Source organism: Salvelinus alpinus, chromosome 16 (genome assembly GCF_045679555.1).
Source record: "Salvelinus alpinus chromosome 16, SLU_Salpinus.1, whole genome shotgun sequence".
Taxonomy (NCBI): domain Eukaryota; kingdom Metazoa; phylum Chordata; class Actinopteri; order Salmoniformes; family Salmonidae; genus Salvelinus; species Salvelinus alpinus.
This window is the reverse complement of record NC_092101.1, coordinates 14067274-14093193: the sequence shown is the minus strand read 5'-3', so window position 1 is coordinate 14093193 and position 25920 is coordinate 14067274. Positions and strand designations below refer to the sequence as shown.

Here is a 25920-nt window from a genome sequence, read left to right as displayed (position 1 = left end):
CTCTTGATATTCACACTTCATAAAGATTCAACATTCACATCTTACACATCTGTTCACTAAAACAAAGCATGTTCTATCCAATTCTCATGCATGGTGGCAGATGTGATCTATGTCTGAACAACAGGTACTCTTGTAATTGTCATACATGTTATTAGGATTAGATACATTACTCACCTGTGCCTATTTACTATAGTGCAGTATTGCGCCAAGAATTAGTCAAACCCATTAAAAACCATAATACATGTTAATAACCCATGTTAGACTTCCAGTGCATTTGTGTTGACTGAGTGTGGTGACAGTTTGATTGTGCTGTAGACCCTCAGGGTTCCTGAGGAAGATCCTGAAGAAACGTCCCCATAAGGAGCCTCAGACCCCTGACGATGTAGAACTGACCATGGCCCAGGCCCTGATCGAACGAGGAGAAGGTAAGAGGCACCTGGTCGCAGCCTTGAGGGACACCAAATATGTGGCCTGACCAGGAAAAACTCTGTCCAAGTTCTGCAATAGGTTATACAATAAGGCTCACATTATTTGTGCTGATCTGGTCTGGAATTGGCAGTGGTCTTAATCATGTGAAGGTGCTGGAAAAGTGCAGTGATGTAGGTAGGGGCGATACAGGGTCAGCCACTTCCTGAACATGGGACCCAGAGAGAAAATCCAGGTGTTTGCTTTCAGGGTAAATAATGAGGCAAGTAGGATTAAGCTCTTATCAAAACAAAATAGTTTGGACCTTTCATGAATTTGGCTCTAGCCTCTTGCTATGGCAGTGCATGAGAGTTTGGCGTTTAAGAGGGGTAAAAAGTGATATTCTATTTACAGTGATATTAAAAACCCTGTAAAAAAACTAATTTGGAATGAAGTTAAAAGCTTTCATTTCATGGACAAAACAATATATATTTCATGAGCTGAAATAAAATATACCAGAAATGTTCCATATTCACAAAAATATTATTTCTCAAATGTTGTGGACAATTGTTTTTACCTCCTTGTTTGTGGGCATTTCTCCTTTGCCAAGATAATCCATCCACCTGACAGATGTGGCATATCAAGAAACTGATTAAACAGCATGATCATTACACAGGTGCACCTTGTGCTGGGGACAAAAGGACACTAAAATGTGCAGTTTTGTCACACAACACAATGCCACATATGTCTCAAGTTTTGAGCGAGCGCGCAATTGACATGAAGTCTGTAGGAATGTCCACCAGAGCTGTTGTCAGAGAACTGAATGTTCCTTTATCTACCATAACCCGCCTCCAACATAGTTTTAGAGAATTTGGCTGTACTTCCAATTGGCCTCACAACCGGAGACCACGTATAACCACGCCAGCCCAGGACCTACACATCCGGCTTCTACACCTGCGTAATCGTCTGAGACCAGCCACCCGGATAGCTGAGGAAACTGAGGAGTATTTCTGTCTGTAATAAAGCCCTTTTGTGGGTAAAAAACTTATTCTGATTGGCTGGGCCTGGCTCCCCAGCAGGTGGGCATATGCCCTCCCAGGCCCCCACCCATGGCTGTGCACCTGCCCAGTCATGCGGAATCCATAGATTAGGGCCTAATACATTTATTGACTGATTTCCTTATATGAACTGTACATTGGCTTGCGAAAGTATTCACCCCCCTTGGCATTTTTCCAATTTTGTTGCCTTACAACCTGGAATTAAAATTGATTTTTGGGGGGTTTGTATAATTTGATTTACACAACATACCTACTACTTTGAAGATGCAAAATACTTTTTTTTGTGAAACAAACAAGAAATAAAACAAAAAAACTAAAGTTGAGCGTGCATAACTATTCACCCACCCAAAGTCAATACTTTGTAGAGCCACCTTTTGCAGCAATTACAGCTGCAAGTCTCTTGGGGTATGTCTCTATAAGCTTGGCACATCTAGCCAATGGGATTTTTGGCTATTCTTCAAAGCAAAAATGCTCCTTCAAGTTGGATAGGTTCCGCTGGTGTACAGCAATCTTTAAGTCATACCACATATTCTCAATTGGATTGAGGTCTGGGCTTTGACTAGGCCATTCCAAGACATTAATATGTTTCCCCTTAAACCACTTGAGTCTTGCTTAAGCAGTATGCGTAAGGTCATTGTCCTACTGGAAGGTGAACCTCCGTCCCAGTCTCAAATCTCTGGAAGACTGAAACAGGTTTCCCTCAAGAATTTCCCTGTATTTAGCGTCCTCCTTAAATTCTGACCAGTTCCCCCGATGAAAAACATCCCCACAGCATGATGCTGCCATCACCATGCTTCATTGTGGGGATGATATTCTCGGGGTGATGAGAGGTGTTGGGTTTGCGGCAGACATAGCGTTTTCCTTGATGACCAAAAAGCAACATTTTAGTCTCATCTGACCAGAGTACCTTTTTCCATATGTTTGGGGAGTCTCCCACATGCCCCTTTTGGCGAACACCATATGTGTTCTGTCCACTCTTCTGTAAAGCCCAGCTCTGTGGAGTGTACGGCTTCGTGGTACTATGGACAGATACTCCAATCTCCGCTGTGGAGCTTTGCAGCAGGGATCTCTTTGTTGCCTCTCTGATTAATGCCCTTCTTGCCTGGTCTGTGAGTTTTGGTGGGCGGCCCTCTCTTGGCAGGTTTGTTGTGGTGCTTAATAATAATGGATTTAATGGTGCTCCGTAGGATGTTCAAAGTTTTTATTTTATTTTTTATAACCCAACCCTGATCACTACTTCTCCACAACTTTGTCCCTGACCAGTTTGGAGAGCTCCTTGATCTTCATGGTGCCACTTAGTGATGTTGCAGACTCTGGGCCTTTCAGAACATGTGTGTGTGTATATATATATATGTAGGTGTGTGTGTGTGTGTGTGTATATATATATATATATATATATATATATATATACACACACCTGTTCTGAAAGGCTGAGATCATGTGACAGATCATATGACACTTAGATTGCACACAGGTGGACTGTGTTTAACTAATTATGTGACTTCTGAAGGTAATTGGTTGCACCAGATCTTATTTAGGGGCTTCATAGCAAAGGGGGTGAGTACATATGCTCCCACCACTTTTCCTTTTTTGATTTTTTTAAAATTTCTTTTTCATGTCCATTACATGAAATCCAAATGAAAATCCATTTAAATTGCAGTTTGTAATGCAACAAAATAGGAAAAACACCAAGGGGGATGAATACTTTTGCAAGGCACTGTAACTCATTGAAATTGTTGAAATTCTTACATGTTGCATTTATATTTTTGTTCATTATATATCAAATGCGCCCAGGTCCCAACAATCTACATTTTACAGTTTGTTGAACTTCCTAGTTTTAGAGCTTTGATGGCTGTCAGATTCTACAGCAAAGTTGGATATCTTTATTCCAAGCACTGTTTGTTTTCAAATAATGTATTATGGTATTTGTACATATTGACAACACTGCTCTCTCTCTTCCACACAACACCGCCTCTCTCACACATCCCGCTCCCACCCAGACCCGGCTAGTGGAGGCCGGGCGGTGAGCCGGAACCCCACCATCAAGATTAGCCGGGCCACGCGGGTCTCAGAGCAGTGGAACGCTTCACTGGACCGGGAGATTACCAACGCCAACGAGCTCCGACACCTGGATGAGTTCCTGGGGAATCAGGTCGGACCGCTTGTCTGCTTCTTCATACAGCTAAAGCCTAACTGTTATGAGGGTTGTTCTGCGTGACACACCTTCTGTAGTTTCCAGGTGCATAGAGGCAAAAATACACTTATTGTATGCTCCGCAATATTTTCAATTGACCACGTGTTTAATCTCTCTGTCTGTAGGTGAATGACTTCCGCTCCAGGGGGAAGCAGTTGTCGGCAACCGAGCACATCTTCGTCACAGCCACCATGCAGTTCAGAGAGACCATCAAGGGAATGTACTCTCTCCCAGTATGTGGACACACACACTATGGATTATGAATGGGTGATGCTTTATGCATTTCTGACTCTCTTTCTCTCCCGTGGTGGACAGAAACCCCACATTGGCTACAACGGTCTGATGCGTGGCTACCAGAACAAGGTGATCAGCCTGGCCGGAGACAAGCAGAAGGGTGAGGTGCAGCTGGTGGTCAACCTCTTTCAGTCTGTCCTGGACGGCTTCATACGGGGAGAGATCAAGAAGGAGGAGGCAGAACCAGCAAAGGTGAACTTGCTTATTTTGTCATAGGGCTATTATCAAGGTTTTTTCTACATCAATAAAAGGCTTGACTTAGGTGGTGGGTGTGATAGGGGGCGAGGCAATGGGCGCAGTCTGCCCGTCAGCGCGGCTGAACATTTTAAAGGCCACCTTCTTGGCGGTGTAGGCAATTTCCTGCAATTCTTCACATTTTGCCATGGAGCGGTGAGAACATTTTGCCGTTTTAAAGCTAATTTCCTGCAATTCTATGCGTTTTGCTATGGCTAATGCTGTGTTCTTTTGCTCAAATAGAAAAACAAAATCAAAACCATTAGTCATCAAAACCATTCAAGGCTTTTGTAGAACCAGTGCCCCGCTGTATGATAAACACAGCATGATTGATATATGGATTAAATAAATTGGGTATTGATGTTTGTCTGTATTTCAGCCTGATAAAACTCGGAAGAAGAGGCGCAAAAAATACAAGAGTGTAAGTACAAAGGATCAGCCCTAAAATCTTTCCACTCTGTTCTCAATATGGCACGAAACAGGTAACTGCCAAAATAAAGGAAACACCAACATAGTGTCTCAATAGGGCGTTGGGCTACCACGAGCCAGAACACCTTCAATGCACCTTGGCATAGATTCTACAAGTGTCTGGAACTATATTGGAGGGTTGCGACACCATTCTTCCACATAAAATGTGGTGTTTTGTTGATGGGAAAACCCTGTCTCAGTTACCGCTTCAGAATCTCCCATAAGTGTTAAATTGCGTTGAGATCTGGTGACTGAGACGGCCATGGCATATGGGTTACATTGTTTTCATGCTCATCAAACCATTCAGTGACCATTCGGGGCCCGTGGATGGGGGCATTGCCATTGTAGCCAAAATAATGGCCTGCCCAGCATTTTTATACATGACCCTATGCATGATGTGATGTTAATCTCTTAATTAACTCAGGAACCACAACTGTGTGGAAGCAACTGTTAATTTAAGTGTTTCCATTATTTTGGCAGGTATTCAATGAAATGACTCTCTAAAGATTTATACCAATGGTCCTGTGGTTATGGTTTAGATGGAGAACCCTTTGGACCATGTGTTCAGCACGTACCAGGTTAACATCATGCAGTCCTGTGACCAGTGCAGCTCCTATATCTGGGGCATGGAGAAAGCCTGCATGTGTAGCTGTGAGTACCACACACACACACACACACACACACACAAATATTCAAGTAACAAGTACGACACTCCAAATGATTGATGTGAATGTTGAGAATAGTTTTTACATTCTTCTGAGCCCCACCGTGAACACAAATGCTACGTTAATATTTGTATTCCTCCAGATTGCAAGATGGTGTGCCACAAGAAGTGCCTCTGCAAAATTGTCACAGACTGCTCCACGTTTTGTGTCAAAAAGGTAAACTTTTTAGCCTCATTCTTGGACCATGATTTAGGTTGGCTGATGTCAGGATTGGTCCCTATGTTACTTCTATGTGACTAACCTGCCACTTACGGTTGACGTCTGTATGCAGAGTGATGAGGAGTCTGGAGGCCTGCACTTTGGGGTGCGAGTCTGTCACCTGACCAGCGACAAGAACACTGTTCCCATGGTGCTGGAGATCATGCTGGAGCACGTGGAGATGAACGGCCTGTACACGGAGGGGATCTACCGCAAGTCTGGCTCTGCCAACCGCATGAAGGAGCTCCACCAGCTAATGGAGACTGGTAAGGACCAGCCATAGCATAAACAGTATAGCAGCGCTTTCAGAGGGCTACAAAGATATTGAAGGGTAACACTTGAAGGGTTCTACCTAAGATGTACTTAACATGTAACGCCTGCACAAGCACCAGAGTATTTGTTTTATTTCATAATGCCTAAAGATCTTATGTATGACTTAAGTATGGCTCTTCATGTTCCCATTCCATGACTTGTGTAATGGTTGATGTGTGGCAGACCCCCATGCTGTGTGCCTGGAGGACTACCCCATCCACACAGTGACAGGGCTGGTCAAACAGTGGCTGAGGGAGCTGCCTGACCCTCTCATGACCTTCATTCATTACAATGACTTCCTTCGGGCCGTAGGTAAGTCCTGTTATAACACTAGGTTTAGACAAAACTCTGCCCCACTATAGACCGTGGCTCTTCTCCAGGATTGAGAGAGATGGCTACTCTTCTTTTCATTTTGTAATATAATTTACGTCCCCAACAGCCTTTGTATATTCTAATATTGTCGAGTGTCATTGCGTTACATTTGTTTTTGATCCAAAATGTTGGTATTTTTCTCTTCTCCAGAACATCCTGAAAAGCAAGAACAGCTACATGCCATCTACAAAGTGTTGGAACAACTCCCCACCGCATGCTTCAACACCTTGGAAAGGCTCGTCTTCCATCTAGTCAGGTGCGATACTCATGGTCGGGGCTCTCGATTGGTTGAATAAAGGATTAATGACAAAATACACCATGCTCAGTGTATGTTGCTGGACGAATACAATTTGAAAGTGCACATTTTTCCCCTCAAACATGAGTAATGTTTATTTCCTCTCCCAGAGTGTCTAAGGAGGAGTCTCATAACCGCATGTCTCCCAACTCCCTGGCCATCGTGTTTGCCCCCTGCATCCTCCGCTGTCCAGACAGCGCCGACCCACTCATGAGCATGAGGGACGTGGCCAAGACCACCACGTAAGTCTCTCTCTCTAATCACTGCATAGACCAGAACCACTGTTACTTTATATATCTGGAACAAATGTTTAAATCAATTAAAATGACACATTAAGCATCTCCAATCCAAAATTAAATCTAGAATAGGCTTCATATTTCGCAACAAAGCATCCTTCACTCATGCTGCCAAACATACCCTCGTGAAACTGACCATCCTACTGATCCTTGACTCCGGCGATGTCATTTACAAAATAGCCTCCAACACTCTACTCAGCAAATTGGATGCAGTCTATCACAGTGCCATCCGTTTTGTCACCAAAGCCCCATATACTACCCACCACTGTGACCTGTATGCTCTCGTTGGCTGGCCCTCGCTTCATATTCGTTGCCAAACCCACTGGCTCCAGGTCATCTAAGTCTTTGCTAGGTAAAGCCCCGCCTTATCTCAGGTCACTGGTCACCATAGCAGCACCCACCCGTAGCACGCGCTCCAGCAGGTATATTTCACTGGTCACCCCCAAAACCACTTCCTCCTTCAACCGCCTTTCCTTCCAATTCTCTGCTGCCAATGACTGGAACAAACTGCAAAAATCACTGAAGCTGGAGGGTCATATCTCCCTCACTAGCTTTAAGCACAAGCTGTCAGAGCAGCTCACAGATAACTGCACCTGTACATAGCCCATCTGTAAATAGCCCATCCAACTACCTCATCCCCATACTGTTGTTTATTTTTGCTCCTTTGCACCGCAGTATCTCTACTTGCACACTCATCTTCTGCACATCTATCACTCCAGTGTTTAATTGCTATATTGTAATTATTTTGCCACTATGGCCTATTTATTGCCTTACCTCCCTTATCCTACCTCATTTGCACACACTGTATATATACTTTTCCTATTGTATTATTGACTGTATGTTTGTTTATTCCATGTGTAACTCTGTTGTTGTTTGTCGCACTGCTTTGCTTTATCTTGGCCAGGTCGCAGTTGTAAATGAGAACTTGTTCTCAACTAGCCTACCTGGTTAAATAAAGGGGAAATAAAAAAAAAAGGGAAAGAAATACAATAAGATAAATGGTCCATTTAGAATGAATTTGATTGATCTCAACCCTAGTCTTTGCTGTTATCAAGTGATTATTTTGTTCAGGCAACTAGGTAGGACACTCACTCTATGGAAAACAATTCAGTGCCTTTAACACAATAGAATTGGATGACTAACATGTAATGTATGTGTCCCAGGTGTGTGGAGATGCTGATCAACGAGCAGATCCGAAGCTACAACGAGAAGATGGAAGAGATTGAACAGCTGGAGTATGCTGAGGCTCTGGCCGTCAACCAGCTCAAACTCAAGAGGCAGAACACGGTACGCACAATGCTACGTGCCTTGGTCTGTCTGAACAATACCCAGGGTTGGGGTCAATCCCATGTCAATTCAGGAAATCAACTGACATTTCAATTTCCATTTGTTTTTCTCAGTGCCTCTCTGTGAGAAACATCTGGAATTGGAATTTCAGTTTACTTCCTGAGTTGAAATGGATTGACCCTGACACTTACCAGGTCCGTAGACTCACTAGGCAAACCGACCATAGTCACAGACTTGATGTACTGTTGGGCAGTGTTCTACTCTCTATTGTCCCATGTCCACCATGGGTTACTGCTCATTGTTTTGTGGTTCTCCCTTTCTTCAGCTGCACTGGCATTTGCCCCTCAGGTTTTCTGCTCCGTACAAAGGAGTGGTGGTACGTATCCACTTAGCTCCAGTTCTCCTGGTAGCTAGATGCAGTTTGCCATGTCCACCCGTCTGTGCATGACGTGTAGTAGTCGATGACCCCCCCCCTTCCCCTCCTTTTCATACTAACTGGTAGTATACAATATTGCAGTGGTCACCCAACTATGGTTTCGGAGAACTACAGGGCATGCAGGCTTTTGTTCCAGCCCAACGTTAAGACACCTAAGTCAACGAATGGTGGACCCGAGTAAAGACCAGGATCAGTAGAGTTGTTAGTGCTGCGCTGTAACAAAAGCCTGCGTACCTTACCCGCTCTTAGTAGCTCTCCGGGGACTTGTTAAACCCCTGTAATACTGCATATTTCTTTCAGTCCCCAGCGTCTGTGATGGGAAGGTTCTTCAGGGTGATGGTGTTGGGTTGGTGTTGTTGGTCTTTTCTACATAGGGTTTTGCATATGGTTTTACTTTTGTATGGTTGACTAGTATTTAGTGACATTTAACTCTTGATCATAACTCACTTGTGCTTTGTGGAACATACATGATTCCACACAGCACAACTTTGGGTTTAGAGGGATGGTTTGTGGATTCTTCCTGTTAACCGGTACCAAGCATTGGAACTCAGGGAAATGGGGAATGCTTGACATGGGAATGACTTGTCTGTCTTGATTTACTTTTTTTTTTTTTTGGTGTAAAATAATCTTGTATCATATGACATGACTTCTGCTTAGATTTGCAGTCTCAAGCTGCGTTCAATAGTGCATCAAACCCTTCCCATCCGATACTGACGTTTTCCTACATGTTGTGTGGTTGAATAACATAGTGCTTGTTTCTCCCTACTGATCGTGACACAACCACCTGCCTGCCTTAGGGTGTCATGGTTCCCTGGTACCTTGTGCAACACTATGCATGATTACTTAACACAGGCACCCCACCACCACCATTCCCCTCCATTCATTCATCCTCTTAACCGGTGTGGTGTAGACTTGCCATTGCGATAGCCCAATCGTTGAGGTGTTCTGAGTAACTGTGTGTTCTCTCCCAGGTGCATGAGAAAGAGTGCTCTGACCTGACGGTGGTCCCTGGGAACGATGTGCCGCTGGACTCCGATACGGAGGCTGAGAAGAACCTGATGGCGCGCATCAAGTCCATCAAACAGGAGAAGTAAGAACCGAGCAGAGCCTCTGAGTCACGCCTAGATTCACCACTGGATTCAGCACATTTTAATACTGTGATTTATACACTGGTTATATTTATATCCAATGGTTATATCTGATTGTTATAGTTTTGGGTTGCGGAGATCCACCAACCCTTGGTTACTTTTTTGACCCCTCTGTTCTCTGTCTCTCCCTTCCCCCTATTTTCCAGGGAGGAACTAGCCTACAGACTGCCAGAGCTGGAGCAGCCTGGTTCAGACCAGGAGAACCTGGATTCTGAGGCGTCGGTGAGCTCTGAGAGCCTGCTGGACGAGCGCTGCCTCAACTCTGAGCCCGAAGGTCAGTGTTAAAGGTACCGTCTCACCCCCCCTTTCCTACCTATTCACACCTGTGAGTTTCTCATCGGCCTACCCGGCCCCGTCTGTCCATGTTGTCTCTGATGCAGGTCTGGACAAGCTGGTGGTGGTGCATTTAAAGAGGGTGGCAGAGGTCTGCTCTCTAGCAGGTTGGAGGCTCCCAGTTTCACAAGCAACGTTTTGTGTGTTTGCATGAGTGTCTGTGTGGCACGCAGAAATATTGACCGAACTAACATGGTGTTTATTTGTGGTGATATTGAGCCCTTTCAGGATGGCTGTTACTCTCGAACTCTGAGTGGATAATGCTGTTTTTTCCCCTCCTAACACTTACTTTCTCATCCTCGTTCTCTCCTGCTGAATTAGGCCAAGCTGACCTGGCCCAGAGACCTAAGGCCCCAGGGGGCGTTCCTCTCTCTGCAACCTAGTCTCCTCTGGCTACAACGCCATCGCCCCATCATCCCCGGCACGGTAAAGCTGCCGCCGGGCATCCCCTCGCAGCCCCCCGCTGCAGGCCCTCAACCCCTCCTGCCAGCCATGGCTTCAGCCTGATCAAGAGGCGGAAGCAGCCCACCCGACGCAAAGACGGCACCCAGTCCCTGTACATCAGTCCAGACAAAGACCTGTTCCCCTCTCCCATCTCCTCCCTCTCTAGCGCCACCCCACAAAGTCTCCAGACCACCAGCAAGGCCCTCAGACGCTTCTCAGACCCCGACATCCCCTATAGTGACCCGGCCTGACACAGACAGGAGGCAGAATAGAACTCGATACAGAACTGGATATCTATGGTGGGCCCCCCTCAGTCAGGAGCGGCTTGGAGGATACAGTATGGAGTCTGTTATTGTCGCTGTTGCCATGGACACGGATCATGGATGTGTGTTTATATACTTGTGACTTATGCCTGATAATAACAGGATGTGTCACCAAGCACTTTTTCTACACTTAATATATTGTTGTAGTTTTTTTAAGAGACAAATTAAATCAAGTTTGCGCGGCCGCATGGACTCTATGGACAAATGTTTTCTTTTTTAAATACTTAGTTTTCATGAGGAAAAACTGCAGTTTATTGCACATTTTCCATTCCAAGGTCTCCTTATGAGAAGACCCAAACAGTTTGCTCAATGTAAAGTCAATAGTGCCTTGATTTGCACATTGTCAGTGTACAAATTCTTTGGTAATTTCTACTTTTAATATTCGATGAGGGGGGGGGGGGGGGGGTGTATCTTTGTATGATACTCTTGTGCTGATTCAAAGAAATTGTACCAACTCAAGACATGCTCGAACGAGGACCAAAACACTTGTGATCAAGTTATGGTGCCTTGAACAGCCTTCTCGTTGGAAATGGATTAACGCCACGTTCTTCCCTCTCCCACCATTTCCTCCCTGTATAGGAACTGCTTTCACTTGTCAAAGGGAAAATGGGAGCAGCACTAGCCACTTTCCTCCTGGATGAAAACCGCTAACCCTTGTCAAGGTCTGCATGCTATGTCTTATAAATGGACCTTTTTTAGATTCTACTTTCTGTAATGTTTCTGCAGCTACATACATATGGCTTCAGTCAACTGTACTGTACCTGCCACTATGTCAATCGGCGGGTCAGGATCACTATCGACTACAGAGGACCCCCTCTTCAAAAGTTGTTTGACATGTAATACTAATGAGTGATTCCTCATGGAACCAGACAAAACAAATACCATGATTTGGGGGGTTTTCATGAAATGTAATCTATGGAATAGTCCTTTGGAGGAAGGATTGTCATATATTTGACATTTTGTATCTTAAAGCATAATTGAGAAATAATGAATCAAAGTTGGCATATGTATGTCATTTTGGACCTCACCTAGGCCTCCTTTTAAGGCTCCATGATGTTTCATCTGTAGATGCGAAAGCAAAGATTGGTGTCATATGAAAGCTTTACCTCTTGCTCTGTAATATGAGTAGTATTTTAATTTCAATTTAAAAAAAAATAATAATAATTTTACATTAATTGATGAATATTGACAAATATAAATTGAATATTGAACATTTTGATTTTGCCTATTTTTCAATATATTGTTGAACATAATATACTTCAAAGTTCAAGAGTGGGATCTCTGCTAGTTTAAGTTAGGGCCCATTTTTATCCAGAGAAATTGGCGTAGTAGGCATTGTAGCCAATCACAGCCCTCCTTTTACTTGTATCATTGCACACCCTGAAAATCACCAGCAGGAATCCATTTTCACATTCACTCTGTTGGTAATGCTTACAAATTGGATCATAACTCTAAAAGTAGCAGGCACCCCAGTCTGGAACTTTGATATGCCTGCAGAGTATATTATGTTCAACAATATATGTATCGATAGCAATTATTCTAATCTATCATTGCATAATAATCACCGCTCTATCGGACATAACATCTGAAAAATTGCATTTAAAACAAAATTCTTGTTCGTACAAAATTCTTTTTTCTTTCTTTTTTTTTTACATTTGAGCTATTGCTCTGGGTAGGAAATAGTCAATGCGTTAGCACAGAACGATAGCCTAGCTCCTTCTGCATCGCTAGAGCTATTGCTTGAGCTAATAGACGCTTGAGGGACCTGTAATATGAGTCTAATGCATTATCAAATGGCTCCTTCTAGTGTGTAGAGGAGAACCAACCCAATCGACCAAGCCATTATTAACGTGTCCAAAATGTGAACCTGAACTGATCATTTGGGTACCTGTTTGGGGTTATTAATAGGACCCCAGTGCAAAGCGTTAAAGCTTCATATGACACTAATTGTTGTTTTGTAGCATCTACAGATTCAACATTATGGAGTGAGGACAAAATGTCAGAAATATGCCAGTAATACTTCCTCCAATGGATTACATTTTGTGAGGGGGGGGGGGTCTGGGTTTCGTGAGGAATCACTCTGTCCTTCTGACTGCTGTTTGATGTTGTGTGCCTGTGTACTGAGAATGCCAATTGGGAATGTCTGGGATTGAATGGTGTGAATTGAATGATGTGAGCTGTAATGAATATTAACAGGACAATACAGTACATGCTTGTATCCCGTGCTGTGGTCTTTAATTTTTGGGACTTACCATTGATTCACCACTAGGCAGAGACAAAGTAAGAGACCAGTGTAGTGAATCTGGATGTTCATTATTGAGAGGTCAACCCATGTAGTGAGGCAGCTAATGATATAAACATCCAACACAAGTGACTCAAAAACAAAGGTGCTGTATGGTCTTCCCGATTTTTATACCAGTGTATGTACGGAATCCTACTGGTGATGTTGCCCAGATTAATCTCTCTAAACTAAAAGCAAAATCTTGTATCACAAGACTTTGTGGCACATTTTTGTTTTTGTCTGTCCTTACTGTATGAGGAAGTTATCAAAGTGAACTGAGGTAACAACCAGGCTTAAGATGACAACAGGGACTGTTAATCATTTACTAATCATTTACGCCAACGATAAAGGCTTGCACTCCCTTTTCCCTGTATTGCGCTGTCTATAGTTTCCACAACGCCAGCCACAGCAAAGTTTGATACTAGCGTACGTGAGATTTCATAACTTTTATAAAACCATGACCAGCAAGAGAATGCTGTTTTTATGAGTACGTTTTTATTCAACACTATTACAAAACAACACGCTTCTCCCTACTTTCACTCCCGCTGCAGCTGCAATGAATGAATAGCCAAGTGTATCGATAGCCCTGCATTTTATTATTAGCAGCTTGTTTATTTTAATATCATGGAATATTTCACAATCTCTGGTCATAGGAACAACATTTGTGCATGAGGCAGATGTGGAAGCGGTGCGACTTCAGTTAGAAGAGGTGTCCACTCTGGAGGGAAGGAGAGAGACGGACCCTCTGGAGGAAAGGAAGGAGAGAGGCGGACCTTCTGCTGCTCTCCCTCCACTGAGACTAATGCCGTGTTCAAAACAGATCTCAGACTTCCAACTTCCGTGCGTTCTAGACAACTGGGAACTGAAAAAAACGAGATCTGACTGGGAATAATTAGTTTTGAACGATCATCCAACTCGGAATTCAAAGTTCGTAACTCGGGCATCTTTCTAGAGATCCAACTTTCCGACCTGAAGATCACTGACGTCATTTGACGTAGTTTTTATTTTAGAGTTCACTTTTGTCTTGAAAGCACCATGACCATCAGATGCAGTTACTATCAGTCCAGTAAAATAAAAAAACGAATAATTTCAATTTATGCTCAGCTGTGCCTCAAGTGCTACACCAACTGACCTATTTTGTTATCAAAGCTCGTTTTGAAATATACGTCTTGAGAAGAACAATATTGGCATGCCAGGCATGTATTAGGCCTACTGCACAAACATTCCTACAGAACTGTTTTTATTAATGTTACATTTAAGTCATGTTTTTTAGAAAGTGGTAGATCTTGGCTTGCTTTTTGACTCAAAGGTTGGTGATCACTGTTGTAAGAAGTACCAACTGCTATTAGGCTTCGGACATAGAGAAAATGTACTAACACATGGACAAGATCTGACAAGGCCCCAAAAAATATGCATTTAATAAAATTGCACATGTATTCACGCACATGTTGAGGGTGCTTTGATTTTTACCTATAGTCTCATCTGATGCAGCAAAGGAACAGACTTGGGAGTGACAGTGGTGGGGCAGCATTGTGCCACAGGACATTACCACTAAAACAGTTCACAGTTCAAATTGTGGAAATCAAAACATTTGGGCGGAGCACATCTGAAAAGGAGGGTGTCAAAGCATTGTTTCTTAAAAACAGCTCAACTTCTACACTTAGACCATACAGCAGTGTGACAGTATTTATCTGAAAGGTATCCACCCTGGCAGGCATTTTGAACCTTAACAAACCCATTCATGTGTTTCACCAAATAGTGAGCCAGGGAACCACTGTCCATATGTGACAGAAAGCACTGTGTATTTGACCCACAAACCTAGAGGGGGGGTACATCAAACAGCCCTACTGTAGAAGCGTGAGGATTATGGCTATCAAATCAATGTTTGAATACTTAATTGAGGACAGATTTTACAAGGGTCTTTTAGTTGTAAAATCATATGCAGTAGTATTGAGAAATGTACAAATCAGGTGTCATAGAAGTACACTATGGCTATAAGATTCTCCATGTGTTGAGTCTGCATAAGTTTACAGGTGGCACTAGAGCAGGGCTCTCCAACCCTGGTCCTGGAGAGCTACGTTACTGTGGGGTTTGTTGTAACCAACCCTGGTCCTGGAGAGCTACCTTACTGTGGGGTTTGTTGTAACCAACCCTGGTCCTGGAGAGCTACCTTACTGTGGGGTTTGTTGTAACCAACCCTGGTCCTGGAGAGCTACCTTACTGTGGGGTTTGTTGTAACCAACCCTGGTCCTGGAGAGCTACCTTACTGTGGGGTTTGTTGTAACCAACCCTGGTCCTGGAGAGCTACCTTACTGTGGGTTTTTGTTGTAACCAACCCTGGTCCTGCTGTGGCTAACGCTAGACCCGGATGTTGCGTAACTGCCAAAACATAAGGTTGTTTTACTCCATTGTTTATATTAAAAGACAAAGTTTCCGGCTAGGCCACATTCTACAGTATGTTTCAGGAAGTGAAGGGCAAAGGTTAATGTACTGCAAACTGATTTTATTGAGTTTGGTAATGGTCAAACAAAGCACATTCATTAAGTAGCAGGCAGATATGATATGTGATAGATTACACCGTCAGATGAGAGAGAGCTCCAATGTGGGGTTGGTTCTCCTCAGATAGAAAACCCTGATGTCACTGTGTTTTGATCGGAGAACAAGCCCGTTACAGTGAACTCTGGGTTGAGTTCAGCAACACCACATAGCTCAAAGAATAATCCTACCACAGCACTAGTTTGTCATTCCATTAAAAATATAAAAGTGCTCGGCAAGGACAAGTTAGCACTCCCTCACTGGCCAACTTTAAGACAAACTCTGGGGGGCAAAGCTTCCCCACTCTCCCTTTACTAGGCATACATTTGATAGAGCCAGACAAAGTTATATTTAATCAAAACTGCTATCCAGACATTTCCAGAGCAAGACCTTATGGTTCATTAGTTCTCAAGTTTCTTTCTGCTTCATTTAGTTAACATAAGTGTTTTGCCTTACACTAGTGTCCCGGATACCAGTTTTGATTGAATAAGAACCTCATTCACAATGCCCCGTCAACACCCTCCAAACAAAATATAACGTTGCAAAAGCAGCCAAATGGATTAAAAAGTCCTTGGAAGTGCTCCTGATAAAATCAGCATCCAAAGAATCAATTAAATAATTTAAGGCGTAATGTTTAAAGAGCAGGTCGTTCCCTGATGATTTCATCATTGTTTGTGTGCGTTGTGCTAAAGCGCCGCTCTCTTCTTGTACGTGGCTATAAACACCGGGTACTCCTGCCTCCACTCCGTCCCGCTGACGACAGACCACCTCTGGTCATGGGACGTCCTGAAGATATTACTTCTTTGGATGCTGCTCAAAAAAAGAAGAATAAATCAACAGATGGAAACAACTGTGTGGTCAGGATATTCAGTACATCTGCTACAGATGTGTGGGGCAAAATATTCCAGGGATAATTATCACTTCTTGACCAGGACCCATTTGTCTGGACTTGGCAGAGATACTGTACCGTACTTCGCGCTGGGCAGAAATCTGGTTCTTGGTGTTAGGCTAGCTGAATTTAGAGACCTGTTTTTAGGGAGTGTGCTGTAGTGTACTTACAGCAGCGTTCAGGGCTTGTTCCAGGTCATCGATGATGTCCTGCTCGTCCTCCAGCCCCACGGACAGACGGACCATTGTGTCACTGATCCCCAGGTCGGCCCTATCACTCTCAGGAACAGACGCATGGGTCATTATCGCCCTGAGAGAGAGGGAACGAAGAGGGTAATAAATAGCTCAATATTCAAAGACAACCCATGTCTTAAAAGTACAAAAAAAAGCGTATTTCTGATAAAGGACAAGTTATGCAGGGGTGTGTATAACGTTGTCCCTCAATTAGCAGAGTATCTTGAAAATAGACATTTTATCATGACACTATTGAACAGGTATGATCAGAGGCCGTCTGCGCTCTTAAAAAGGTCCTTACTACTGAAAAGTGTGTGTTCCAGGTGCATAGGAGTCAAAATAAGAGTACTGGAAGAGACCCGCACACTGTCAAAGGGAATAGATCCAAAACTGAGGCTTGAATGCCAAATGTACGTAATTTAGGAGATGCTCTTATCCGGAGCGACTTAGTGCATTCATCTTAAGATAGCCAGGTGGGACAACCACATAACACAGGCATAGAAAGTACATTATTCATCAATATCGTAGCTATCAGTAGAGAGAGCTAGAAGGGGGATTATTTAAGATACTTTTTGATGAGGTGGGGTTTGATGTTTTCAGAAGATGGGTGAGGACTCTGCTGTCCTAGCTTCAGGGGGAGGGGGCTGGTTCCACCATTGGGGTGTCAGGACAGAGAAGAGCTTGGACTGGGCTGAGCGGGAGGGCCAAAAGACCAGAACAGAGTGCACTGGTTTGAGGTGTAGGGTTTGAGCATAGCCTGAAGATAGGGAGGTGCAGTTCCGTAGGTAAAGCACCATGGTCTTGTAGTAGATGCGAGGTTTCAACTAGAAGCCAGTGGAGTGTGCAGAGGAGCATGAGAGAACTTGGGAAGGTTTAAAACCAGTTGGACTGCAGCATTCTGGATAAGATGCAGGGGTGTGATTGCACAAGCGGGAAGCCCAGCCAACAGCGAGTTGCAGTAGTCCAGACTGAATAGGACAAGTGCCTAAATTAGGACCTGCGGCGCTTCCTGTGTGCGGTAGGGCCGTACTCTACGGATGTTGTAGAGCAGGTATTCCCCCCCCCCAAAAAAAATCACATTTACCGCTACTCACGGGAAACCTTCAAACATTTAGAAACAAAACATGACATGGGAGTTTGAGCGAGAATAAAGACGACTTTTGAGTAGTAAGACGTATAAACGCAACAGACACCATTAATAAGAAGGGGCTAGAAGAGTCTTAGCTTCCCGAGTGGCTAGGACAGGCAAGCCCCATACTATTGTGGATTACTTAATTATTCCTGCTACCGTGGATAAGGCTGGGACAATGCTGGAGGAAAAGGCCAAAAAAAACTACAGACAATGCCTCCAAACAACACTTGTTTCACAACGCATCAGTGACATAGCAGGAGATGTTTGAAACAATTACTGCTTCGCATACAAGCCAGTGAATTAAATGTGTTGAGTCAACAAGAAGTGGCGGGCCTGGCACAACTCCTGGTATATGTCCGTTACGTTTATGGAGGGGGGGTCAATTAAGGAAGAGATCCTCTTCTGGAAACCAGGACAACATGAGAGGATATGTTTAAAAGTACTGGACAGCTTTGTGACATCAAATGGACTTTGGTGGTCAAGATGTGTTGGTATCTCTACTGATGGCGCAAAAGCCATGACAGGGAGACAGTGACGTGGTAACGCACGTGCAAGCAGTTGCTCCCGACGCCACTTGGGTACACTGCAGCATCCACCGAGAGGCTCTTGCTACCAAGGAAATGCCTGACAGCTTGAAAGATGTTTTGGACACTACAGTGAAAATGGTTAACTTTGTTAAAGCAAGGCCCCTGAACTCTCGTGTATTTTCTGCACTTTGCAATGATATGGGCAGCGACCATGTAACGATTTTACAACATACAGAAGAAGTGCGCTGGTTATCAAGGGGCAAAGTATTGACATGTTTTTTAAAATTGAGAGATGAGCTTAAAGTTCCTCACTGACCATCATTTTCACTTGTCTGAACGCTTGCATGATGAGTATCTCACATGACTGGCCTATCTGGGTGATCTGAATCTAGGATTACAGGGACTCTCCGCAACTATATTCATTGTGCGGGACAAAAATTGAGGCTATGATTAAGAAGTTGGAGCTCTTCTGTCTGCATTAACAAGGACAGCACACAGGTTTTCCATCATTGTATGATTTTTTGTGTGTGCAAATGAACTCAAGCTTACGGACAATGTCAAATGTGATATAGCGAAGCACCTGAGTGAGTTGGGTGCGCAATTACTTTCCCGAAACGGACGACAACTGGATTCGTTATCCCTTTCATGCCCTGCCTCCAGTCCATTTACCGATATCTGAACAAGAGAGCAACAATTGTAACAAGCGGTTCTGTGAAAATTTTATATAAATTAGAAACCACTGCCAGATTTCTGGATTGGGCTGCGATCGTGCTGTTAAGACACGGATGCCCTTTGCAACCACGTACCTAATGTGAGTGGATTCTCGGTCCTCGCTAGCATGAACTAAATACAGGCACAGACTGCATGTGAAAAATTACTTAAGACGGACTCTCTCCAACCCAAAATTGCAGAGTTATGTGCATCCTTTCAAGCACACCCTTCTTATTAACCTGTGGTGAGTTATTCACAAATTTCAATTTACAAATACGGTTTAATATGTAAGATGGCTAAATAATGAGCAAAATAATTGATTACATTATTATTTGTGCCCTGGTCCTATAAGAGCTCTGTCACTTCCCACGAGCCAGGTTGTGACAAACTCACACATGTTTTAATACATGTATAGTGTGTGTGGCTGGCTTACAATGATGGCAAAAAACAACATTTGAGAGTGCGCCGACCCTGGTGCTAGAGGCGGTGCGCAGCTGGAGGTTGAATGTTTGAAGGGGTACAGGACTATTAAAAAATAGTTGATACACTGTTGATAGAGCAGGTCACTGCTTTGATGTTTGCAGAGAACAACAGGGTGTCGTCCATGGTCACGCCAAGGTTCTTTGCACTCTGGGAGGCCGACACTGGAGTTGTCAACTGTGATGGAGAGGTCTTTGAGCGGGCAGGCCTTCCCCGGGAAAAAGAGCAGTTCTGTCTTGTTGAGGTGGTGGGCCTACATCAAAGTTGAGATATCTGCCAGGCATACAGAGATGAGTCTTGTCACCTGGGTGTCAGAAGTGGGGGAGGGAAAAAGTAGTTGAGTGTCATCCGTATAGCAATGATAGGAGACCATGTGAGGATATGACGGAGCTGAGTGACTTGGTGTATCGAGAAAGGGCCTAGAACCAAGCCCTGGGGGACACCAGTAATGAGTGTACGTGGTGCAGACAGATCTTCTCCACGTCACCTGGTAGGTACGGCCTGCCAGGTAGGATGCAATCCAAGAAGCAGGTGTGTGTGCCAACAATTTACACTGATGATGGCCTGAGGCCACAATGTTTGTTTTCACCTATTTATTTATTCCCTTTCTTGCACTATGATATATTCTTTGGGCACCATGATGTTTCCATAAACATCTTTATTTTGCATTCAAGCCTCAGTTTTGGACCCATTTATTTTTGACAGTGTGTAGGTCTCCATTTCTTCCACTATTAAACAGGTTAAATGTATTTTGTCTGATTCAAGTTGGTTCAAAATAAATAAAAGTATCTTAACCACTGCTGCCCCCTTATGGCATTGTTAAAAAAGTTAAGCAATTAAAATACTGTACATTTTCATACCACATCATATTAATTGGTTCAGCTGAAACATTGTAATTAACAAGACAGGTGGAAAAGTGAACAAATTGCAATATTGTAGCAGTTTAATGTTAAGGTTTATTGATGATATTTGGGTATACTTACGGATGCTCTGCCAAGCTTTCATAACCACCGAGGCTCTCGGCAAGTGCAAACAACTTGAAATAAAAGAAACAGCACAAAATGTTACTGCAGTGTCCATCCGTCATTGAATCCTCAACACATACTGTAGTAAAATACAATGATGCCCGATTCATACTATAGAGACAATCCTTACAGTCACTTCCAGCAACTACGTTGTATGCATAACCATATCAGCCCAGTACAGCTCGTCTTGGCATTGTGTCAATCACACATGAGCATCTCAATTCTGTAATTACCCTTAAGTTGCTGAGGAACATGGTGGCATTCTCCAGTTTTCCCTTTATGTAGAAGGTGATCATCCCTGGGCAGCCTGTGCACTGTTTCTTCATCAGCTCGTGCTGGGGGTGGGAGGGCAAGCCTGTAGAGTGGAGACGGATTAAGAGGAAAACTGGAGGGTAACTGGAGATACATGTGCTGTGTGACTGAACTGTGTTTATACTGGACCAGGGAATTACCAGAGTGACTACATTGAATAAAAAAAATATCATCCAGAAAGCAGGTCATGTCAAAATATGTTACATGTGTTTTATACAACATACAGAAATACTAGTTTGACATTTTGATATCCAGAGATCCCCCCCCACACCCCACCTGGGAAGATGACTCGGTCCACCCTAGGGTCGGCCTCCAGGAACTTGGCCACTGCCAGGGCGTTCTTGAAGTGCTGCCTCATGCGCAGGTGCAGGGTTTTCAGGCCGCGGTTACACAGGTAGCAGTCAAAGGGGGACGGTACCGCTCCGAGGGCTTTAGGGTCAGGATTAGGGCAAAATAAGGAAGAACAAAGTGTTACAAAACATACCAATCAGCCCCTCAGACAAACAACCAACAAGGGTGCTATACAAAGCCTTCTTTATCAGCGGTTTATAATTGGTGGAAAGCCCTGGCATCACGAGCATGTGCGGACGTTTGATGAGCGAAAGTAGGTCACGAGTTGAGCAACTGCTTCACTGAGAAGTTCAAGTGCTTCAAATCATAGGGTAAAAATGTGTCGGTTTATCACCTAAACATATATGGCTTTTTGCCAGTTGCTATTCATTAATCTCTCACCATTCTGTAGAAACCTCAGTCTGTCATACAGGTCCTCACGGTTCACAGACACCAGGCCCATTACAACGTCACTGTGACCTGTCAATCAAATATTTAAACTTAGATTTGATCAAACCCAATGGGAATTCTCTTCAGTCAACATCAATGTACAAACAGTGTGTACCTACCATTCATGTACTTAGTGGCTGAATACATGCATATGTCTGCGCCGAGGGCCAAGGGGCGCTAAAGTTCAAGAGACAAGCACAGAGTATATTTGGGTTAATCAATGACTCGGTTTGAGCCGGTCTATGAAGAGAGGAAATAACTGGGTGTGTTTAGGAAACTTAAGAGAGCGTGAAATGAAGGAACACATCCATTTCAAATCATTAAGCTTTATTCATCTCCAACGGTCACTGGGCTGAATGTAGCAATGCATAACCAACAACAAACATACAGTACCAGTCAAAAGTTTGGAAAACACCCACTCATTCAAGGGTTTTTATTTTATTTTTACTATTTTCTACATTGTAGAATAATAGTGAAGACATCAAAACTATGAAATCACACACATGGAATCATGTAGTAACCAAAAAAGGGTTAAACAAATCAAAATATTTTATTTGAGATTCTTCAAAGTAGCTACCCTTTGCCTTGACAGCTTTGCACACTCTTGGCATTCTCTCAACCAGCTTCACCTGGAATGCTTTTCCAACAGTCTTGAAGGAGTTTCCACATATGCTGAGCACTTTTTGGCTGCTTTTCCTTCACTCTGCAGTCCAACTCATCCCAAACCATCTCAATTGGGTTGAGATCAGGTGATTGTGGAGGCCTAACTAAATAAATAACTGACAGTGTCACCAGCAAAGCACCATCACACCTCCTCCTCCATGCTTCACGGTGGAAACCAAACATGTGGAGATTATCTGCTCACCTACTCTGAGTCTCACAAAAGACATGGCGGTTGGAACCAAATATCAAATATTTGGACAGAATTCCACCGGTCTAATGTCCATTGCTCGAGTTTCTTGGCTCAAGCAAGTCTCCTTATCGATGTCCTTTAGTAGTGGTTTCTTTGCAGCAATTCGACCATAAAGGCCTGATTCACGCAGTCTCCTCTGAACAGTTGATGTTGAGGTGTGTCTGTTACCTGAACTCTGCAGCATTTATTTGGGCTGCAATTCCTGAGGCTGGTAACTCTAATGAACTTATCCTCTGCAGCAGAGGTAACTCTGGGTCTTCCTTTCCTGTGGCGGTCCTCATGAGAGCCAGTTTCATGATAGCGCTTGATGGTTTTTGTGACTGCACTTGAAGAAACTTTCAAAGTTCTTGAAATTTTCCAGATTGACTGACCTTCAGGTCATGAGTAATGATGGACTATTGTTTCTCTTTGCTTATTTGAGCTGTTCTTGTCATAATGTGGACTTGGTCTTTTACCAAATATGGTTATCTTCTGTATACCACCCCCACCTTCGCACAACACAACTGATTGGCTCAATCACATTAAGGAAAGAAATTCCACAAATTAACTTTTAACAAGGCACACCTTTTAATTGAAATGCATTCCAGGAGAATACCTCATGAAGAGTGTGCAAAGCTGTCATCAACGCAAAGGGTGGCTACTTTGAAGAATCTAAAATATATTTTTGTTTAACACCTTTTTGGTTACTACATGATTCCATGTATTTCATAGTGTGTAGAACATTTCATACAATGTTGAAAATAGTAAAAATAAAGAAAACCCCTGGAATGAGTAGGTGTGTCCAAACTTTTGACTGGTCCTGTATATCTATAAACAAACATTTACATACCTGGAAGTAGGCTGACATGAAAGTGTTGTCCACAACCACCACGGTATCAGTGTTGTGTTGGTGGACCACATCTGCACAGGCCTGGATATCCACCACTTTCATGGTGGGGTTGGTGGGGGTCTCGATCCATACCAACTACATAAAGATAGAAAATAAAAGAGCATCTTTTTTTAAATAGAAGTTCAACAGGTGTTTGGGTTTCATAGTTTGGCTCCCAACCAAAAAGTCGCAGCTATAACATGTCGGTCTTAAACTATAGTCATGTACAAGTCAGTGAGAGTGAAGTGCCTCTTATAGAATTCTCAAATGGAGTCCGATGACTAACGGCAAAGCTCAGGTTGGAGCACTAAACATAAACAACAAAAGGGAAATAATAACACTGATGCTGGATGACGTCTATTATTGTACAAATAAGAAACCTGAAACCTGGGTTGATTTAGGCAAAAATAAATAGTGAAATAAGGTAATTAAGTAGATTTAGCATTCCACTCACTTTTGTGTTCGGCTTAAGAGCAGCCTGGAGCAACTCGATTTTGGTGCAATCAGCAAAGGACACAACCAAGCCACCCTCTGCAGCAATCTTTCGGAAATAACGATTGGTACCTGTAGAGAAAAATCCTAATGTATTACTGTGTCATATGCATCAAATACAACTTACATGTGTGTGATCTTCCACCCACAACGTTGTCTACCTTTTGGTGGTTCTCTAGACAGTTTTACAGACACTGTGGGCCATGTCTTACCTCCATACACATCGTTCATGCAGACAATGCCATCTCCAGCTTTCAGCATGTGAGAGATGGTCATAGTCGCAGCCAGCCCAGAGGCAAGAGCAAGACCTACACCGGAAATTCAGTTAATGATAGTTCAAAGAATACATTATCTTCACATGAGGCTAGTTAAAGGTCTATTTTCTACCTTTAGGCTACACATTCTCTAACTTGTTAAATTGTATTAGATACAAATTCACGAGGTAATGGTGTCTGACATGAACACGTACAGTGTTTTGCTCCATCCAGAGCAGCAACAGCTTTCTCCAGACAGTTTCTGGTCGGGTTTCCACTCCGACTGTACTCAAAACCCTGATAAGAAGATATTACATTTAGAGAGCACACATTTGCCACAGCCTATATAAATAAACAGATGCTGGTACTAATGATAACCTGGCCATTAATGATTCTGTAAAATCTAATAAATCGTTGACTTTCAATATTCGTCACAGAAAGCTAATTTCCGATCACTGTCAGAGACAACATTCTGACTGTGTAATAAAATGGGTAACGTATGTGCTATGCAGGGAAAGACAAGCATCCATACTTTCATACATATGAATATTAACACCAACGGGAGCGGTTCTGTATACCGGATTGGTATAAAGACACCTCATACTGAACTAACAGCCTTCGATACCAGACACCAAGGTTATTGCATCAGGCAACTTACAGCATGATCTCCAGGTCTATACTGCTTGAACGTGGTGGACAGAGAAATAGGTGGCACCACGGCCATAGATTTCCATTGCTCCGGTTCTTGCCCAACGTGGATCGCCTCTGTTGCGAAAGATTTGAACTGAGGGTGGAAACCGGTAGACAAGTCGTTTTGATGGTGTGAAGAAGCCATGTGTTACAAATCCAGTCCGGTTCCCTGAGAGTGGTGTCGCTATGTTTTACCGTTGAATACTCCTAAAGAAAACTAAATTGTGAATTTAACCGCGACGTGTAACGCCCAAATCCTTTCTAACCCAATCACCACTTCTCTACAAGGGGAGGATGGCACCGAATGATATTTAAATAGGGACTTCCCGTAACCCGAGTTAGCTCGTGGCGTGTTTGCTATACTTGCTTGCATGATTTATTTTTCCTCCACAGCAATGATGGTATGATGCAATGCATGGTTTAAGCCAATAGGAGGAAGAGTATGCTACATTATATATTAACATTCGCGCCGGGGCGGACTGGCTATCTAGCATTTTGGTGGGCTGGTCCATTTTTAGCCCAGTGGGCCTGTCATACTTGTTTTTTTAAAGCAAAATATGAATTATCTGGTTAGTAATGGGGGCCTCCCCCCCCCAAAAATGGCCCGGTATTGGAGCCCTGAGGGGGGGGGGGGGGGGGGGGGGGAATGGGCCGGTGTGGGGGCCTCAAGGGAAGGGAAAAATGGTCCGGTGTGTTAGAAATGCCAGTGCCAATTTCTGGTCCCAGTCCGCCCCTGATTACATACGAATCATATTGTTTGTTCTTAGTTTCAAAGTAATCTAAGACACATTTATACCACTAATTTGTTGAAGACAGACTTGTGTATTTTTCCCACATTCATAAACAAACACAGAGTTATTATAACACATTTGTATTTTTCTTCTTAGTACATAATAATGAAAATGTTGTAAAACAACAACAACATTGATGCTACAGAGGAGAGTCGAGGTATTGCTGTGATAAAAAGCAGTACAGT

The 25920-nt window shown here is 43.4% G+C and overlaps 2 protein-coding genes across 10 annotated transcripts in view; one reads left to right on the top strand and one right to left on the bottom strand.

The window, feature by feature from the left end:
• The window catches only part of LOC139540882 (unconventional myosin-IXb-like), a 101621-nt gene extending 88581 nt beyond the window's left edge, over nucleotides 1-13040 (top strand). For 6 of the 9 annotated variants that reach the window (XM_071344909.1, XM_071344914.1, XM_071344915.1 and 3 more), the window contains 17 exons: nucleotides 316-425; nucleotides 3464-3615; nucleotides 3783-3890; nucleotides 3973-4143; nucleotides 4565-4606; nucleotides 5193-5304; nucleotides 5461-5534; nucleotides 5650-5842; nucleotides 6072-6200; nucleotides 6411-6516; nucleotides 6666-6797; nucleotides 8015-8138; nucleotides 8464-8514; nucleotides 9546-9664; nucleotides 9869-9996; nucleotides 10103-10162; nucleotides 10377-10708. In XM_071344909.1, the coding sequence (XP_071201010.1) occupies nucleotides 316-425; nucleotides 3464-3615; nucleotides 3783-3890; nucleotides 3973-4143; nucleotides 4565-4606; nucleotides 5193-5304; nucleotides 5461-5534; nucleotides 5650-5842; nucleotides 6072-6200; nucleotides 6411-6516; nucleotides 6666-6797; nucleotides 8015-8138; nucleotides 8464-8514; nucleotides 9546-9664; nucleotides 9869-9996; nucleotides 10103-10162; nucleotides 10377-10438 (1873 nt within the window). In that variant the 3' untranslated portion in view covers nucleotides 10439-10708. Of the gene's footprint in view, nucleotides 1-315; nucleotides 426-3463; nucleotides 3616-3782; nucleotides 3891-3972; nucleotides 4144-4564; nucleotides 4607-5192; nucleotides 5305-5460; nucleotides 5535-5649; nucleotides 5843-6071; nucleotides 6201-6410; nucleotides 6517-6665; nucleotides 6798-8014; nucleotides 8139-8463; nucleotides 8515-9545; nucleotides 9665-9868; nucleotides 10010-10102; nucleotides 10163-10376 lie in introns of all 9 variants that reach the window. The other 3 variants (XM_071344913.1, XM_071344911.1, XM_071344912.1) reach the window with 3 other exon arrangements.
• Nucleotides 13041-15585: 2545 nt separating this feature from the next.
• Nucleotides 15586-25363, bottom strand: LOC139540886 (cystathionine gamma-lyase-like). Its single transcript, XM_071344926.1, has 12 exons — nucleotides 24913-25363; nucleotides 24470-24551; nucleotides 24213-24308; nucleotides 23963-24072; nucleotides 23470-23604; nucleotides 21847-21904; nucleotides 21680-21757; nucleotides 21224-21376; nucleotides 20869-20990; nucleotides 20594-20646; nucleotides 16698-16836; nucleotides 15586-16448 (listed from the first exon to the last, which is right to left on the bottom strand). Exons 1-12 carry the CDS (start codon nucleotides 25087-25089, stop codon nucleotides 16434-16436), a joined length of 1218 nt encoding a protein of 405 aa, XP_071201027.1. The 5' UTR covers nucleotides 25090-25363; the 3' UTR covers nucleotides 15586-16433.
• Between the last annotated feature and the right edge of the window lie 557 nt (nucleotides 25364-25920).